At 58.0% G+C, this 19,163-nt stretch overlaps 1 protein-coding gene across 1 annotated transcript; it reads left to right on the forward strand.

The window, feature by feature from the left end:
- Positions 1-1,251: 1,251 nt before the first annotated feature.
- CRBN (cereblon) lies at positions 1,252-18,499 on the forward strand. Its single transcript, XM_058678456.1, has 11 exons — positions 1,252-1,343; positions 4,468-4,574; positions 5,076-5,278; positions 5,889-6,038; positions 9,436-9,595; positions 16,013-16,075; positions 16,543-16,627; positions 16,904-17,019; positions 17,341-17,405; positions 17,644-17,775; positions 18,296-18,499. The coding sequence occupies exons 1-11, from the start codon at positions 1,277-1,279 to the stop codon at positions 18,474-18,476; spliced, it is 1,329 nt and encodes a 442-aa protein (XP_058534439.1). The 5' UTR covers positions 1,252-1,276; the 3' UTR covers positions 18,477-18,499.
- The last annotated feature ends 664 nt before the right edge of the window (positions 18,500-19,163 follow it).

The raw sequence follows: 19,163 nt of genomic DNA on the forward strand, positions 1-19,163 counted from the left end.
CACCAGCAGGTGGAAAAGGCTGCTCCGCTGGGATGCCATGAGCCACTTGTGGTGTTAGGAAACAAGGGACACAGATTCTCTTCATACCCAGTGACCACACAAACCCGACAGTTCAAAGAATCTTCAGGTAGATGACTTTTAGGAAGGGATTATGCAGGTCAAGGTGGAGAGATCCCCAGCCGTGACCCTCACCGTCACAGGAGGCTGAATGGAAACAGGGTCCCGGAGTAGGGCTTGTGCCCACAGGATCCCTGCTCAATGCCCCAGGCACTGCTGCCACGCCACCCTCGTACATCTGCACAGCAGGGCGGGCATGCTCTGGGGACTGGATGCTGACACGAGCTGTGCTCTGCCCGTCAGCCAGCGGGTGTCTGTCCACACGGGAGACGCTGTAAGCACGGGTGGTGACTAGGTCCCGGCAGGTCAAGTGTGGATGGTTGGGGTCTCTGGTCAGCAGGGCGTTTTGCTGCCGGGGTGGTCGGTAGGCCTGGCATGTGACTCAGCACTGCCAGATCTGCCCACTTCTGAAAGGAACAAGTCAGCTCTTGCATGTGGAGTCTTCCATTTCTAAATGCTAGCACTTCCTTCATGTAGCCCAACTATGGCCTGGTTGCCTCTGTCTGCGGTGCTGCCCCTTCTCCCGTGGTGTCATCAGCCTAAACAGAGCCACGTGGCCCACTCTCTGCATGGGAGCTTGGGGGAAGAGAGGACAGAACCCAGGGGCTGGGCACACTGTTGTCACAGAAAAAAGCCAAAGTTGTTGGTTAGGAATGAGGAATTGCATTGAGTGGGCAGGAAACTGACGGTGTCTCCAACTACTATACAGATCAATCATTTGTTCAAAGAACCAGGCCTCAGCACATCTTGAATGTGAGGACCCGTCAGGGACCCGGGGCCCTGACTCCCTGGGCTTGTGAGAACCCGTCGAGGTCCTCGCGGCGCCCCGTCCACTCCCGGCCGGGGTCCAGGCGGAGCCCTGTCCACTCCCCGGCCGGACCCGTCGAGGTCCTCGCGGCGCCCTGTCCACTCCCAGGCCTGGGTCCAGGCGGAGCCCTGTCCACTCCCCGGCCGGGCCCGTCGAGGTCCTCGCGGCGCCCTGTCCACTCCCAGGCCTGGGCCCAGGCGGAGCCCTGTCCCCTCCCCGTCGTCCACTCCCGGCCGGCCCCGCGCGGTGCACTTCTCCCTGGTGCCGGCAGGGAGCGCTGTAGGCAATGCGCCCCGTGAGACTCCGCCCTGCATGCCGCCCGCTCCCGGCATGCTGTGCGGGTAAACAGACATGGCCGAGGAGGAAGACGCGCAGGACGGCGCTGGCGACATGGGCAACCACCTGCCGCTGCTGCCTGGTACCGCCGCGGCGGGGCGGGGCTCGCGGGCCGGAGCCCGGGGCGGGCCGGGGGCAGCGGGCGGGGGCCGGCCTGGGCCTTGGAGGCGGCGTCGGAGCGGCTGCGGCGGTCCTCCACGCCGGGCCGCCGGGCGTCCTCCTGCCCCTATGGAGGCTGCGGGGAGCTGGGGCCGGGGTCCGTCCTCCTGCCCCTCGGAGGCTGCGGGGAGCTGGGGCCGGGCCGCCGGGTGTCCTCCTGCCCCTCGGAGGCTGCGGGGAGCTGGGGCCGGGGTCCGTCCTCCTGCCCCTCGGAGGCTGCGGGGAGCTGGGGCCGGGGTCCGTCCTGCCCCTCGGAGGCTGCGGGGAGCTGGGGCCGGGGTCCGTCCTCCTGTGCACGACCGCCGGGCGGCCTCCTACCCCTCGGGGGCTGCGGCGAGCTGGGGCCAGGGGGTCGTCCTCTTGCCTCTTGGGGGCTGCAGGGGAGGCTGCGGGGAGCTGGGGCCGGGGCGGGACTGGGGTGTCCTCCTGTGCGCCCTGCTGTGCACAGCCGCTGCTTGGCGGCACCGGGTCCTTCCCCGCGAGCAAGCAAGGGCTGCAACCTTGGTTCGCCCAAGGTCGCAGGCCTCCGAGCCTGGGCTGCAGCCCGCACTGGCCGGGTCAGCCTTGGGTCTGGGACGGCTGGGGCCATGCGTGTTTCTTCGGGGTCGCCAGGGCGCACGGGGGCGCATCAGCTGTGTGCCCGGTCGGGTGTAGGGGGACCCCCAGGTCTGCCCAGGCAGGTGCCCAGGGAAGGGCGGAGTTGTTGGGCAGCGTGCATCCCTGGCCAGTGGGGTTGGGGCTGCGGAATGTGGAGTTTGTTCGCCTGGAGTGAGCCATGCCCTGGGCGTTGGCTGTCCTCCGCCTGCGGGGCCTCTGGCACAGTGCCCCCGGGCCTCGCAGGGGCTTTTCCGGAGCTTGGTCTGTGCGTCAGTGGCCGCAAAGAGGAGCCCTGTGTGAGTGCCGAGGAAGCTGGGCCCCATCCCAGCCCCAGAAGCAGGAGTAGCTCGCTGGGCCGGGGGAAGTGGGTTTTAACCGAATCCTGAGAATGCCACGGTGTGTCCAGGGCTCTGAGTCGGCAGAGGGTATCCTGTGTGTGAAGGTGCTGGCCACAGCCCCCGGTCTGACCTCTGCGGTCGAGGCCTGAAGGGGGTCGTGCACTCAGCTCCTCGGACCTGCTGGAGCAGGGTCATCCCCTGCGTCTCCTGGGGAGACTGCGGCGTGTCCAGTGGGGTTAGTGTCTCCAACAGAGGCTTAGTCTGGGGCAGTTCCCATTCTGTCGGGACCTGCTGGAGAGGCGCACACACAGGGCGATGACATTTGGGGCATCTGAAAACGCAGGAGTTGTGGGGTCAGTGGCGAGGTCAGGGATACCCCTGCCGTTGGGGGTGGCGTGGCGTGCCCTCAGCGCCTCAGAGTGCCCGTGCATTGCAGCATGTGTGCGCCAGTGCCAGTGGGAGCCCCTCGGCAGGACCACCAAAAGTGCCCCTGATTTTCCAAACACCCCTTGAATTTTGGCTGAGGGACAGAGCACCCAGCCCTCTCTGACTGGGAATGGTCTAGGACAGGCGCTGCCCCACAGGCGGCGGGACGGGGCACCAGCCCTCTCTGACTGGGACTGGGAGCCGTCTCACAGGCGGCGGGGACGGGGCAGGCTCCCTTGCGATGGCGTTGCGCCTGCAGTGAGCCCCCACAGCTCAGAAGGGCTGTTAGGAAACTATGCCAGGGTTTCACAGTGGGTTTTGGTTTTGTTTTCTTCGGCACTAAAGTAACTTCATTTTCCCTGCGCTTCTTGCAGCACCTCCTGTACAAGGCAGCTTGGTTATGTCTTTCCGGTCAGAGGGGACAGGGAGGTTTAACACAGACCACCTAATGCTCATAGTTTAAACACTGACAAATGCCTTGGGCAACATGTTCTTAAAGCAAGCTTTAAATTTACAGTTAAATTCCTTATGAAAATACTGTGTTTGAAATTACAGCTGTTTTTCAGTGTTACTGATTGGGCGATAGGCAGGTGCCATTGGTGGGAAAATGGCAGGCATTTCCTGCCGCTCTCGCTCCCTTCCTGTTCCTGGTCGGCCTCTCTGGTTTTCCATTGCTTGCGTAGAGGGCTCGGAGCTGGAAAGAGCCTCAGTTTCCATTTTTCAGAGGAGAAAACCAAAGCTTGATCAGGTGGAGTAAGTGTAAGGTTTCAACATAAAAACAAGAGCAAATGTGGGAAAGAATTCTGATAGTTGATGTAGGTGTGGGCCTGGCTGTTCCTCTGAGGGCGGCCGTGCCTTGGGATTACATGCGATACGAGAGGACAGGGGACTCTACAAGGGAGCAACTGGGCATGGTGCCCCACTACCACCCCAGAGCGTGGCAACAGCAAAGGGCGGCCAGCGCAGCTCAGCCCAGCCCAGCCCAGCCCAGCCCAGCGCAGCCCAGCGCAGCCCAGCCCAGCCCAGCCCAGTGCAACCCAGCCCAGTGCAACCCAGCCCAGCCCAGCCTGCAGGCAGCCCAGCCCAGCCCAGCGCAACCCAGCCCAGCCCAGCCCAGCCCAGCCCAGCCCAGCCCAGCCCAGCGCAGCCCAGCCCAGCGCAGCCTAGCCCAGCCCAGCCCAGCCCAGCCCAGCCCAGCCTGCAGGCAGCCCAGCCCAGCCCAGCGCAGCCCAGCCCAGCCCAGCGCAGCCCAGCCCAGCGCAGCCCAGCCCAGCCCAGCCTGCAGGGAGCCAGGAGCGCTGAGTGTCTTGGTGTCTTTCATGGATCTTAGAACAGGGTGACGCTGAGAAGCATGAGGGACTGAGGGAAGCGGGTTAGGCAGCACACCCAGCACTGTCACTGTTGCTCCCCTAGCGAGACATCAGCCAGAGGGGGAGGGGAAGGCTGCGCCGGCTGCAGCTCGGGATACATCTTGAGCAGTTTGAACGTTAGAGTTGAGTTAAGCAGAGAAGGTGGCTTGGCAGAGTGCAGCCTGGACGGTCCCCAGTGCCCCTGCTGCGCGTGAGGCGGTGGCCGCAGCGGCTGGCCTGTACAGGAAGCTCTCGGGAAGGGACTGCACGCTTGGAGGAGGACACGGAGTGGACGTCCCTGTGCTCTTACTGTTTTCCTTGTGATGTTCTTCTGCAGCCGAGAGCGAGGACGAGGATGAGATGGAAGGGGAAGACCAGGACAGCAAAGAAGCCAAGAAACCAAACATCATCAACTTTGACACCAGTCTGCCGACATCCCACACGGTGAGTCCGCAGCAGGCCCCGCTCGGGGACTGCACTGTGCCAGGTGTGCTCAGGGCCTCGCCGGGCATTGCCAGAGCTGCAGGTGGGCACCGAGTGCATGGCTGGGCAAGCTTAGGCCTCGCTGGGCCTCGCCGGAGCCGCCTGGGGACGCAGCTAGCTGGTGAGCCACTCGCCTGTGTGCTGTGTCCGTGGTTCCTGGCACAGCTCTCCTGGTGCTGGTGGGCACTTGGTGTGCCCCTCGCACCCGGTGCGGTGGCTGCTGACCACGGCATGCTGGGGTGTGCAGTATGTGGACTTGGACAAGTTTCCTGTTCATCGGAGCATTCTAAATGAAAGAATGCTCTTGAGTTGGTGGGTGAGAAGCTTCGTGAAGGAGCAGACACTCCTCCCGTGTGAGTGACACCGGGCTTGTTTAGGGACTCAGCCGTGCCCCTCGGCTGGAAGTGTGTCCGGCTGGGGGTCTGTGGGTGCTGACCTGGCCCTGTGCCCGCCCCCACGCAGTACCTGGGCGCGGACATGGAGGAGTTCCACGGCCGGACGCTGCATGACGACGACAGCTGCCAGGTGATCCCGGTGCTGCCGCAGGTGGCCGTGATCCTCCTCCCGGGCCAGATGCTGCCACTGCAGCTCTCCCACCCGCCGGAGGTGAGCATGGTGCGCCACCTGATTCAGAAGGACCGCACCTTCGCCGTGCTCGCCTACAGGTAGGAGTGCGGGCTGCTGTGGGAGGTCCGCCAGCCGGCACCTAGCATGCGCAGCTCTGGAGCCCTTGGGTGGCAGCGCCTGGGTCCACGGGTGTCGGGGAGTGCACCTTGGGGGCCTTACGCTCTGCTGGGTGGGAGGGCCTGGGCCTGTGGGTGTCAGGGTGCGAGTGCACCTTGGGGTTCCTGCACATGTCTGACCGGCGGATGGGGTTTCTCAGTGGCCGGTGCCCGTCGTTTCAGGCCTGATCATAGCTGAAGTAGCTGAGTATTCTCACATGAGAGCGCTCTGCCTGAAGAGGGGCTGGCCTTCAGCCCCCTGGTGTGCCGAGTTGCATCGTTACAAACACTGCTGAGTGGCAGCTGGCCGCCATGCAGGCCTCAGCTGCGCACAGGAGGGAAGCTTCCGACAGGACAGCAGGAGTGGGGATGCCCCAGCGCGGCGGCACTGCCAGCGAGCACTGGCACACGCAGTGTAGGCCGTCCCCCGTGAGCGGAAGGGCTCCTTCCCCGAGGCCTGAGCATCGTTCCGGTTCAGAGGCAGTAGGGGCCGCTGGGCAGTTTCTCAAGCCAGACGCTCAGAGCGCTCCGTTTCTACGATTTCCTTTGGCAGTAATGCGCAGGCAAGGGAAGCCCAGTTCGGAACAACAGCTGAGATCTACGCCTACCGAGAAGAGCAGGACTTTGGGATTGAGAGAGTGAAAGTGAAAGCCATCGGCAGACAAAGGTTCAAGGTCCTGGAGCTCCGGACTCAGTCGGACGGGTAAGAGGCAGCGCCGCCCCGGGCGGCCTCCAGATGTGCTCTGCCCGAGCCCGGCTCTGCTCCCGGGGTGCTGTCCTGTGCAGGGGTGCTGCCCCGCCCTGCACCTGACCTCGCAGGGGCTGAGGCACTTCTGGTTCTGCCCCTCAGGGCGTGAGAACCCGAGCAGTGGAGTCCAGGGGGAGGGCGGGTGGGGGCAGCTGGGCCCCCCAGCTGTGGGCCTTGTGCACTCTGTGGCCTTGCAGTCCACTTGGCGAGTGCACCTTGCGCCCTGTACAAGTCGTGCCCACTTAGTGCCCGTCTCTGGGGTGAAGCTCTGCCCCCCGCCCAGGAGTGTATGGGCGCAGTGACTGCTCAGGAAGCACAGGTCTGCCCCGGGCACTGGTACTCGGGTTTCCTTCCGACGCTGGGGGAAGGGAGATGGCAGGATTCTCCGCCCAGCAGGATTCCCGCGTGGAGGCTCCTGGCTGCAGGTCAAGGTTGCTCCCGCTGCCAGTCGGCCCTGTGAGCTGGTGTCTGCCTGCAGCCAGAGCAGAGGCTCAGGTAGTAGCTGAACACACAGGGGCACAGAGAGGAGCATGAGCTGTGTGCTGTGTGTGCACTGGGATTCATCCAGCTGTTGGGTCGGGCTGGCGTGGGTCTGCAGCTTTGGGCAGCGAGAGCGAGCCTGGGGGATGGGGGCTGAGGGACAGGCAGTGGGCTGGGCTTGCCACCGGGGGCTCCTCCTGGCTGCTGCTCCGGAACCTTCACTGTGCAGACCCTTGTGTTCCTGGGCACCTGGGCATCCCCCTGAGAGCAGGGTCAAGGACCCTGTCCTGCTCTTGGGCCGGAGTGGCAGAGCTTCCTGGCTGAGGGCTCTGCCTGGCGACTGTTCCCACTGTGGATAGCTGGATTTTGCCTGCAGTTCCACTTTTTAAGGGGGGTGTGTCTGTGTTATGGATGTATTTATATGTCTGATTCACTCCCCCAGTGGCCGCTTTGGGCAGGGTTGGTGCAGACAAGCCGGGAGCTGCTTGGCGTCTCCTGTCGGGGGGGCAGGGCCCTAAACACTGGGGGCATCCTCCGGGCTTTTCCTAGGCTGTTAGGGAGCTGGATTTGGAATGGAGCATCCAGGACAAGAGCCAGTGCACTTACGGAATGCCAGTCTCTCGGGCATGGCTTTGCCTGCCACACCACTACGCTAGACCTACAGTTTCATTTTTGTAGTGCTTCCTGTCGGAATACTTGGACAGTTCTGAGTATTTGCCAGTACTGCGTTTCAGAAACATTAGAGCAAAACTGGCTTGGGGAAGAGTGTGATTCTCAGAGGCTTAAGAGCGGTGATCTTTATTGTGGAAAAGCCGCAGGAATACACAATGCTGGTAGATGATTCACTGTGGGCAAGGCCTCCGCCCGGGGCGCCAGGACCAAGTCTCCAGGGCAAGGCCTCCGTGAGGAGCCTCCTGGCGGGCTGCCCTGCCCTCTGCTCCCGGGGCCAACTTCGCCAGATGGCGGAGAGGAGAGCGCAGATGACCGAGAGTGCCTGGAGGCCCGGCTCTGCCTCGCCAGCAGGTGGGGGATGGAGCCTCGGGGACCCCAGCTTCTGGCAGCTTGCCGGGATGGAGTGGCGTTGGGAACACACTCCGCGGCTCACAGGGAGAGCTGCCGCTTCCGAACCTCTCCTGAGTTGTCTGCTGCCTTCTGAAAATACAAGGAAAAACTGACAGGCGAATACAGGAGGAGGCTGGCGCGTCTCTGCAGGGAGCAGTGACTGTGGTCTGTGGTGTGCTGGAGGTGGGTGTCCCACCAGCAGCTGGCTGTGTCCCAAGCAGCTCTGTGTGCCATCCTGTTTAGCTGTGCTTCGTCACCATGTCAGGATGGACACAGCGTCTGGAGGTGCATCTTCAGGCTGGAGGCGGCCTGAGGCAGGGTGCTGGGTGCCCGAGGCAGGGTGCTGGGTGCCTGAGGCAGGGTGCTGGGTGCCGGGCGGGCTGCACAGTGTCAGTGTCTGTATCCCGCTGAGTCCTCAGAGGTCTCTGGGTGAGCCGTTCAGATTGCTTCAAGCTTCTGTAAAATGCCGTATTTACCTAAAAGGACCATTATCAAGTTCATGATCAGTAAAGAAAATAAGAGATTTTGTTTTACACATAGTAATGCAAGAACACTTGACCACAGTCCAAACATACTAAATTTTGAAAAACTTCCTTTGGTCATAACAGGCAACTGTTCTGAAGGTAGCCCTATGAGACTAAATTTACACTAGATTAAACTTAGATATTTTCACACACATTTGGCTATTTCCATTTACTAATTGGGCAGAAACATCAGAATTTCTTTTCGTAACTTATTATGAATCCAGATGGTAGAGACAACAGTATTTCTCCTAGTGTTCCTACAGAGCCCAGCGGGCACAGCCTCTGCCTGCAGCAGCCCTGGGGCTCCTAGCTAGAGTGCCCAGTGGGCACGGCCTCTGCCTGCAGCTGCCCTGGGGCTCTCCTAGCTAGAGTGCCCAGTGGGCACGGCCTCTGCCTGCAGCTGCCCTGGGGCTCCTAGCTAGAGTGCCCGTGGACACAGCCTCTGCCTGCAGCAGCCCTGGGGCTCCTAGCTAGAGTGCCCAGTGGGCACGGCCTCTGCCTGCTGCAGCCCTGGGGCTCCTAGCTAGAGTGCCCGTGGGCACAGCCTCTGCCTGCTGCAGCCCTGGGGCTCTCCTAGCTAGAGTAATCACAGTCCAGGTGGCATTTTGAGAGTGATGACTTTACCGTGAGATGTTCGTCAGTTTGTAAGTAAAGGAGGTAGTGCATGTTTTGTCCCTTTATGTTCATGTTAACTGTTTGAGAAATAGAAAACGTTGCGCACGGACATGCGGCTGCGCAGGCTTATCTGGTTGGTTTTGACACATCTGTAAATGGGTTTGTGATTTTCGCTGCCTTCTTGTCCAGCCCTGGCCTGGGTGGTGTCAGGAGAGCTGTAGCGTTGAAGATGGGTGCTGGGAGTCGGAGCACCTCCTTTCCTTTGGAACTGTCGGGGTGCACAGCAGATGTGGTCTGTGACTTTCCCATTTGGTGGTCGGTTCTAATCCCGGCAGCCCCACCTCCCATCCAGCTCCCTGCTTGTGACCTGGGAAAGCAGTGGAGGACGGCCCGAAGCCTTGGGACTTGCACCCATGTGGGAGACCTGGAAGAAGCTCCTGGATTGGCCTGGTTCAGTTCAGCTCTGGCCTTAGTGGCCACTTGGGGAGTGAATCAACCGATGGAAGATCTTCCTCCTTTCTGACTTTCCAATTAAAGTAAATAAATCTTAAAAAAAAAAAAAAGTAAAACATTGTAAATCTTGGTACATAATGCTACCGTCCTTGTTTAGAAACTTGTAGTTTGAGTGAGTTGATGTTGAAAATGAATGCGTGCCTGGTTCTTTCTTTTAGAATCCAGCAAGCTAAAGTGCAGATTCTGCCCGAGTGTGTGCTGCCGTCAACCATGTCCGCCGTGCAGTTAGAGTCCCTCAGCAGGTGCCAGGTGTCTCCTTCCAAGCCCGTCTCGTGGGAAGACCAGTGTTCATACAAGTGGTGGCAGAAATACCAGAAGGTGAGAAACTCGTTTCTTATGCCTCTTCCAAAGGTGAAGTCGGCTTGCTTTTCTCCTGCGTTCTGGAGGCTGCTGCTGGCACCGTGTGGCAGGGGCTGCCCAGGCTTGGCGGTGCCCGGGGCACAGCTTTGCTGCCAGTTGACCAAGCCCTGGGGCGTCACTGCAGAGCTGTGGGACTTGGAAGACATGCTCGCCACTGTCCCCCCAGGTCCCAGGGGGGCGCATCACTCACGTGGCCCCGAGAGACCCTAGAGGCCTTGGGGCTTGCTGTGGGTGCTGGGCTGTTTCCTTCAGGCTAAACCATGTTCCCTCTTAGGGTCCAAGCTCTTGGGCTGTTCTCTGCTGCTTCCCCGCGTCCTTAGCGGGGAGCTGGGCTGAGTGGAGCAGTCAGGAATACAGCCTGTGCCTGTATGGGACACACACGTTGCAGAAGCCATAACACCAGCCCTTCCTGTTGTCATGTACTTGTTAGAGATAGATTTGTCACAGGCTGCTATGTCAGTATGCCAGCTCCAGAGAGTGGTTCTGGGCTTTGTGGCTCACGTGGACCCAGTAGTGAGTCTGGCCCTGCTTTACGTGGCAGGACCTGCAGCTCCTGTCACCGGCACGTACAAGGTGTGTGTTTCACTCTCCAGGTTTCTCAGGAGGTGTGCAGTTTATGTCATAGTTCTCCCTCACAAAGGTTGGGCATAAAAATTCTTTCCCATTTAGAAATCCTTGACGAGGTTGTTTGTGTCTGTCCTGGACCCAGGCTGTCAGCGACTGGCTCACTCCTGTGGTTCTGGGTCCCTCCTGCAGATCCTGTACTTTAAGTAAGACTTTATTTAAAGTTTGGTTTTGGTGTGATTGGCTACATGCTTCTGGGTTACAGCACTTTGGTCACCTTGCATCCTGAAGGTTCCCTTTGCAGCTGGGCTGTCTCGGAGCTGCAGAGGGACTTTGTCCTGCTTTCTGGTCTGGGGCATATTGGGATGTTCAGCCTTCAGCCCCTCTTTGTACAGAGCTGCCAGAGGGTACCCAGAGGCTGCCAAGGTTTGGAATCCATCAAAGGGCGTAGGGAGTCTGAGTGTCTTCATCCGAGGGTTTTGTCAGATGTGCCTTAACAAGGGTCCTGTTGACTAAGTGTGTAGTTCTCAAGTTCTGAAAATCGGGACCTGCGTCGTGAGTAGGAGCGCTTGCCAGGGAACTGCAGGCGCCCCACCAGCTGTTCTGTGTAGAGACCACCTGGAGGCCATCTGTGCCCCTCTGGAGGTGGCATCCCAGCTAGGCAGGGGTGACCTGAATCCCTACGGACCCCAGGAGGGTGCTACCCTGAGGCCTGGCATTGCCGCCCTCAGCTGGACTCGGTGACGGAGTTTGTCTGGAGAGATCGTAGCTTGGCCTCCCTCCCCGCATGTGGCTTGGCAGTCCCTCTGTCCAAGGACCAGGGAGTGGACGGGCTGGCCGTGTGACTCCAGCTCTTGCAAGGCAGTGGAGGTGCCACCTTGCTCTCAGCAGGAGTCCTTCTAGGGTGCAGGGTGTCTAGGTTCATGGTGGCATTCTGTGTACACACTTTTGACATTGCTACCAAAAACCACACTTACCATGTGACGTGCCATAGTGTACTGCAAGCTTGCAGAAGAGTGTGTAATGCTGTGTCCTGACAGCTGGCCCAGAGGATCCCATCCGTCTCTAACGGTCAGGGAACTGGGCTGCTTTAATAGGAAGCTCCGCCGACCCACTTCTGCCTGGAGACGCTCCTTACTGTGATTCCAACCGTGAGCTCGTGTCTGCGTCTTGAGCTGACACAGTGCTTTCTCCATTGACTGGAAGGAGTGTGAGAGAGCTTCCGTGTCCTGGCTCACTGCACAGGGCTGAAGCCAGAGCTGGGGCTCACTCTGGGGGCTCGACCACTTGAGGCCTCACTGCAGCCTCCCGGCATCTGTGTGAGCAGCAAGCTGGGGTGAGGACTCATGCGACATGGCGTCCTAACCACCTGGCCCAAAGCTACCCTGATAAAGCCTGTATCATTCCTGGGTGGTCAGCCTGGTCCAGGTGTAGTCTCCCGAGTATAGTCTGTCGTGTGTGTGCACATCCTCATGTGGGTGTGCGTGTAGTGATCTTGTTGTGTGTGTATCCTCGTTCCGTGTAGAGATCCTGTTGCACATTCATTCTGTCCTGCTGCCTGTAAAGTGACCCTGTCTCTGTCAGTCCCATTGCGTGTGTGGCAGTCTTGTACTAGGTGTAGATCCTCACCCGAGTAGTCAGCACAGTGCATGGGCAATAATCCTGCTGAAAGTGATCTTGTGTAGTTGGCCCTGGTCTGTGTGTAGTTGGTCCTGGTCTCTGTGCAGTTGGTCCTGGTCTGTGTGTAGTTGGTCCTGGTCTCTGTGCAGTTGGCCCTGGTCTATGTATAGTTAGTTGGTCCTGATCTGTGTGTAGTTGGTCCTGGTCTGTGTGCAGTTGGCCCTGGTCTATGTGTAGTTAGTTGGTCCTGATCTGTGTGTAGTTGGTCCTGGTCTGTGTGTAGTTTGTCCTGGTCTGTGTGCAGTTGGCCCTGGTCTGTGTGCAGTTGGCCCTGGTCTGTGTGCAATTGGTCCTGGTCTGTGTGTAGTTGGTCCTGGTCTGTGTGCAGTTGGTCCTGGTCTGTGTGTAGTTTGTCCTGGTCTGTGTGCAGTTGGTCCTGGTCTGTGTGTAGTTGGTCCTGGTCTGTGTGTAGTTGGTCCTGGTCTGTGTGCAGTTGGCCCTGGTCTGTGTGCAATTGGTCCTGGTCTGTGTGTAGTTGGTCCTGGTCTGTGTGCAGTTGGTCCTGGTCTGTGTGTAGTTTGTCCTGGTCTGTGTGCAGTTGGTCCTGGTCTGTGTGTAGTTGGTCCTGGTCTGTGTGCAGTTGGTCCTGGTCTGTGTGCAGTTGGTCCTGGTCTGTGTGTAGTTGGTCCTGGTCTCTGTGTGTAGTTGGTCCTGGTCTGTATGTTGGTGGTATTCGTGCATATATAGTTGATTATAGTGCAAATCCTTCTAAGTTTTTTTTCCAAATAATTCCCGTGGTACCATTACTGTTCTGGGTGATTTTTACATCTCAGGTGGCACCTTTATCATATGCAGAACAATTTCTTTTTCTTCTGTGTTGGTTTATTTGTTTACAAAGTATGTTATTAACAAGCTGTGATTTTTGTAAACAGAAATGTGGCCAGAGATCATCTTCACGACTGCCTTTCCATGGCCGTTTTCCTGAGCAGCACTGGCGAGCTTTCCCTCAGAACTGAATTTCTCTCCAGAGTCATTTTGGTGTCCATGCAGGAGTTTGTTGAAGGGTCATCTACAGGTGTCACCATCTGTGGGTCAAGTCTCATCTCGGGGTCACCATCAGAGCTCATGTTCAGCAGTGGTCAGCGGGTTGAGGTTCATCTTAATGTCCATGAATGGATTTATTATAGCTGGTGATCTGCAGCTCTGTGTTAATCCTGGTGTCCTTGCCTGAGTTTGTGATATAATCCTTGCTAGTGTCTGCTGATTTAGGTAGCGTGGTCTGCAGGTCTCAGATCATCTTGGTCCCTGAGTGGTTTGGGGTAAAAAATGGTCAGCAGCTCTAGGAATGTCCTGACATCCACGCCAGAGTCTATGATCAGCAGTGGCCTACTGCTCTAAGACACTGGTGCTGTCCCTGTCTAGCTTAAACAGTGGTCTTCAGTTCTAGATGATTCTTGGTGCCCGTGACTGACTGTCTGAGTTTATAAAACGTCACCTCTTGTCAGGATAGTCTGTGTCTGTGACCGGCTTTATGACGGACGCTGTGTCCCTGGGTTAGTTCATGAGTAGAGCTCTGCAGGTCTCATTCTTGGTGTCTGTCTGAGTTTGTTAAGCAGTGGTCTGCAGGTGCTGGGCTCCCAGTGCCAGGCAGCTCTGCAGACATCCAGGAGCCGCCCCACAGGGTCTCCTGCAGATGTGCATCTTGGGAATGGGTTGGGCCTCTGTTCGGTTGCAGTTCCCAGTACCAAGCAGTGAGGAGACTGCTGGGTCTGACTAGATTCAGCTCAGGTGTGGCACACCTGGGGCACTGGGCGACAGCGGGCTACCTCCCGTGCTCAGCTCCTCGTCATCCTTCTAAATCCCTGCACCTCCAAGACCCACCCAGAGGGAGGTGACGGTTCTTGAACATCTGCGCTGTGGGGAGGCAGAGCTGAAGTTCATGGTACTTAGCAAGTGGGGAACCTGTGGTTTTCCTGCAGGCCTGGTTCATTGCATGGGCATCTGTGCCCATTCTGCGTGGTGACTCCTGTCCTGGCACGGAGAACCTGAACAGGGTGAAGGACCTGAACTTTCTGATTAGTACTAGAATGTTCTTGAAGTATGACTGTGGTTTGTGATGTGGAAGGATGTCTTTGAGTCACGTCAGCTCAGCAGGACGTCCCAGGTCCCGGAGAGATGTTGGTCTGAACACAGTGGGCCGTGGACTTGGAACACTCCAGTGGCTTTGTGGCAGTGCTTGGTGGGAGCTGCTGCACCTGTCGTGGTACAGTACCCCACGCCTGCCGAGGCTGAGTCAGTGTCGGAGTCAGTGAGGTGAAGAATCTTGGAGGGGACCCGAGACACTGGACTGTAGCGGGGGCAGTACCTGGCTCGGGGTTGGGCCCTCCTGGCCCGGCACGCCACATCCTTGCCTCCCTGCGTTTGGCACATCAGCTGTCTGTGGAGAGCCTGTTTGACTCCTCATCGGTGCAGATGCCAGGTAGAACTGCAGCTCCCACAGTTCCGCTACCAAGGGGTCGTGCTAAGGATGTCCGAGCTGCAGCTTTGCTGTGTTTCTGGCCCTTGGTAATCTCAGGTGCTGAGCCCCAGGGCGGAGGACTGCGTCCCTGTTGCTTTCCTTACCGGGGAGTCCCTGACGCACCTGACCCTGGCTGGGGCCGGCCGGATCCCACGTGCCTGGGTTTGCTTCTCCTTAAAGCCGGGTGCTCATGCTTCAGCAGTGTAGCGCCAAGTCTTTGGCAAGCATTAATGGCTACCCTGTTCATTTCCAGGTATGCAGGGAGACGGCACGCTGTTGGTGCAGTTTTAAATTCTTCAATGGTATGGGGACAGTGCCTGTGATGTCAAGGGTTTTAGGTCCGCCTCAGGTACAGGAAGGCTGCTGCGTTACCCACATCAGTCACTGTTTCCATGGAGCAGTTCCTGAACTTGCTGAACAAGCAGCTCCAAGTTGGTTGCCTCTGATGCCAGCTCCGGCCACTGCCCCGTGGGCGGAGTAGCATTTTCTCTCTTCCCTGCCCACTCCCTGCCCCGGCCGAGCCCTCCCACTCCCGGTCTGTCTCAGGAGTGCCTTCCAGTGGGCTTTCCCTCCCAGGGCTGTGCTGTGGCTCTCAGCAGTTGGCTCGCAGGGAGGTTACAGGGTTTTGCCTGTCGGGGTAAAGATGGTCTGCTCTAACTTGGGGTCAGCTGCAGTCTGCCCGCCCCAGCGTGTTCCTGGTGACTGCTGCCCGGGTCATTGCCAGCTTGGTGCTGTTTTATCAGAGACAAGCCAAAAATATTCTACCCACCAGGTAAGCCAGGCGCTTGGCAGTCCACATGGTTCTCCCATGTGGTCGCAGGGCCCTGGATACCTGACCCATCCCGGTGCCACTCGCGTGGACGTCCTCAGGGAGCCGGAGCCCCAGGTGGCATTGTAGGCACCGTGCCAGATGCCTGCCCTGCACGTTGGTTCTTAGAAACTGGGATTTGGGATTATGGTTTAAATCCCATCACACTGAAGGGCTGCACATTTGGTAACTGACAGAGTTCAGTCTTGCCAAGTAGGACAGGAAATGCCACAGGAATCGAAGTTTAGTTCACCTTTTGGTGTGGCTTGGGTGCTCTGTTCAGACCCCAGCCCGTGGGATGGCTCTTTAGTGGGAACACTTCCATCAGACCACCTGTGCTGGGCATGGTTCTGTGGTGGTATGGTGGGCTGACTGCTGACGGTCTGTTCCAGGATGGTGTTTACTCTGGGGTCTGCACCGGGAGCCCCTCTGGTTCCTGCTGCAGCTCAGTCTTGGACAGGAGTTTGAAAGTAAAAGCCCTTACGGCACACTGAGCACAGATCTGGGTTAACTCATCATTGACCCAGGTCTCCAGGTTGGATGCAGGTCCTCAGAACACCCAGCACAGCACCCCCATCCCGTCCTGTTAACGTGCAGGGCTGCTGGAATACAGATGCCCGGGGCTTCTGTGGTGGCCTGCAGTGCCCAGCATGCCAACAGGCCAGGCACCAGGTGCGCTCTGCACAGACGTCTCCCCACGTCCCCTGCGGGAGCTGTGGCAGGGCTGCATTGGAATCTCCCAGCTGACGGGACGTGGAAGTACCATTGTTGGGCTTAAGCATCTGGCGTGATGGTATGTACTTTGGCAGTCCTCCTAAAGTTAGAAGGTGCATTTCTCAGTCATTTCCTGCTCTTGCTCTTCCAGAGAAGGTTCCACTGTGCCAATCTGACCTCGTGGCCCCGCTGGCTGTACTCCCTGTACGACGCTGTGAGTAGCCCTTGAACTTACTGTATGGTCACACATGGCACAGCTGCCCTCAAAACAGCGCTGCTTTCAGAACCAGTGCCCGTGGTGCTGCAGCGTCAGGAAGCTGCAGGGTTTCTGTGCATGTGACACTGAGCGGGGTCGGGGCAGTCGCATTTCGGCGGTTTGGCCTTGGTTTTCCCTGGACAGATGTACCTCGCTGGTCTCCCTGGTCTATCTCAAGGTTTTGCTCCTCACCCTCGCCGGCAGCTCATGGCGTCCCTGAGGATTGGGGCCGTTCCTGGCATTCCTTTTGGGGTGTGGGGCAGAAGGTTCTGACAGCTTTCCCAGGAGCTCACCCGAGCTGACCAGATGGGCACGTCTGCCAGGTGGACGGGGGTGTGGGGCTGGCTGCCACTGAAGGCTGACCAGAGGACTAGGACTTAAAGTTCAGAGTTCTGTTAACTCTGTTATGGCTTCTTTTAAACCAGGAAACGCTTATGGACAGAATCAAGAAACAGCTCCGTGAATGGGACGACAACCTAAGGGATGACTCCCTCCCTTCCAACCCCATAGGTAGGAGACGCTGCCATCCAAAATCTGCACAGACCCTGTGCCTTAGGTGCCCTTACAAGCAGGGGTCCCTGGTGCTTGGACTTAAACCTACATCTGTTTGGAGGGTCCTTTCTGTTCTCTTGGGAAGCGCGTGATGCATGAAGTGTATGGGAAAGTGTGACGTGGCGCTGGGTGGAGTTCTGAACGGGGCTTCCCTGCCTGCACTGCGGGGGCCCTGCACCAGGCCTGCGCCCCGACGCTGCCCGAGCCCTGTCTGAAACCTGCCGTGTCCTTCAGATTTCTCTTACAGAGTAGCTGCATGTCTTCCTATTGACGATGTTCTGAGAATTCAGCTCCTGAAGATTGGCAGTGCCATCCAGCGACTTCGCTGTGAACTAGACATCATGAACAAAGTGAGTGAAGGGTGGTGCTGAGCAGGTGTGAGCCAGCAGCCCTGTGCCGGGGGGCCACGCCTGGGGCCTGAAGCCTTCCTGCCCCGCCCCCCATGTTTTAGATGTGGGGCTTGTGTTAGCAAGGTGCAGGGAAACCAGTGGCTTTCTCTCTGAACGGTCAGCTTCCCGGCCCTCGTCCTGGGAGGCTGGCCTGCAGGAGGGCTGGGCACGTGTGACGCAGGGGTGGAGGCTGGCCTGCAGGAGGGCTGGGCATGTGACGCAGGGGTGGATGCTGGCAGCAGCTCCCGAGTCGCGTCACCACAGGGATAATGCTCTTTCCAGTGTACGTCACTTTGCTGTAAACAATGTCAAGAAACAGAAATAACGACCAAAAATGAAATATTCAGGTAAGCAGTTTTAGTACTTTCTGAGTGTGTGCGACAAACCATGAGCATAGTGAGCTTTGGGCCGTGGCGGCACCAGTGGGGGATACATGGGACTGCATGTTGCAGTGTCTGTCGCTGGCTTGACCTGCCACGCGCTCCGTTCCCCAGGGACGACACGGAGAGGCCCTCTGTGGCTCATTTTCCTGTGGAATGGACAGAGGCAGGCTCCCTGCAGGCTCCTGTGCTCTGGTTCTTTCAGCTTATCCCTGTGTGGCCCGATGGCAGCCTACGTGAACCCCCACGGATACGTGCACGAGACGCTCACCGTGTACAAGGCCTGCAACTTGAATCTGATCGGCCGGCCTTCCACGGAGCACAGCTGGTTTCCTGGGTAATAGCATGGTGGTTGCCTCTTTGTTTTTGTGCCCAATTAATCTAAAATAACAACCATACAGTCCTAAGCAAAATTGCTAAATAAGAAACAATGACGTGAACATCCCATATGTAGCTAAAACCACCTTCAGCTAGGTCAGAGAGGAGAGCTGGCAGCTCCAACCTGAAGCACCCTGCAGGCCCACGCCGTCTCAGGAGCGAGGGATGACACAGTGAGAGCTGGGGGGGAACGGGGGGCCAGGCCCAGGTGGCCCAGGTGGCACGCCTGCCTGTGCACCTGCCCGGCAGTGGGGTGGCAGCCGCAACCTACAATGCAGAACAAAGTTAGAAATCCCATCAGTTGAGGCAGCTCTTTTCCTTCAGGAAAATGAAGATACACAAATCAGCTCAGTATGTTATTCCATCAAACAGAAACCTTGTTTCAGAAAATGCACAAGTGGTAAATCCTCTGCAACCTGGGTGACAGTCGGCTTGGTCAGAGAAGTTTCCGAAACTCACGTCTTTCCTTAACTTGGCAGGTATGCTTGGACTGTTGCTCAGTGCAAGATCTGCGCAAGCCACATTGGATGGAAATTTACAGCCACCAAGAAAGACATGGCACCCCAGAAGTTTTGGGGTTTAACCCGATCTGCTCTGCTGCCCACAATCCCAGACACCGAAGATGAACTAAGCCCAGACAGAGTGATACTTTGCTTATAAACAGATATGGGAGGGACAGAGTCACTGACACTGGTGTTCTCGGATCTGCTTCGGAAGCGATGCCTCTGTAGGAAGGAGATGCCGTGTGGGATGCACACCGTGGGGGCGGGGCTACTGCGTGAGGAGCTGGTGCCAAGCTCCCGGGGGGACGGGCACGCTGAGGTCCTTCCACCACTGCTCCTTGGCCCAGCTCTAACAGGCAGGTGCCAGGCACAAGGATGTGTTCCTTTTTGAAAGAGGCAAAGTGACATTATTTTAAAAGGACTTTGTTTTCAGTTTCCTTTAGTTTGTCTGAGATACTAATTTGTACTGTAAATTTTGAAAATATCCAAGTAAAATATGTAACGTGAACCCCCAAATTGTTTATTTCCCGTATGTTGTGTTCTCACTGGCCGGGGCTCTGTCCCGCACGTGGGCTCTGCGTGGGCCGAGCAGCTGACCGTGCAGGCCAACCCTCCCATCCCAACAGGCAGGCACTACACATAAACAGTCAACTTCAAACCAAAGGAAACCGATCAAAGTAACAGCCCCCAAGAAACCCTAATTTCCAAATGTCCCATTGTGACAGGAGACACCTGTTGCTGGGGTACCCCCTGCGAGCAGCACACCTACAGTATGACTTACGCACTCGGGTAGGACATCTGACTTGGCTTTCAGGCACTCGTTTATTCTGGAATCTAGCGAGGA

This window comes from Ochotona princeps, chromosome 21, assembly GCF_030435755.1.
Source record: "Ochotona princeps isolate mOchPri1 chromosome 21, mOchPri1.hap1, whole genome shotgun sequence".
In the NCBI taxonomy this organism is placed as follows: Eukaryota; Metazoa; Chordata; class Mammalia; order Lagomorpha; family Ochotonidae; genus Ochotona; species Ochotona princeps.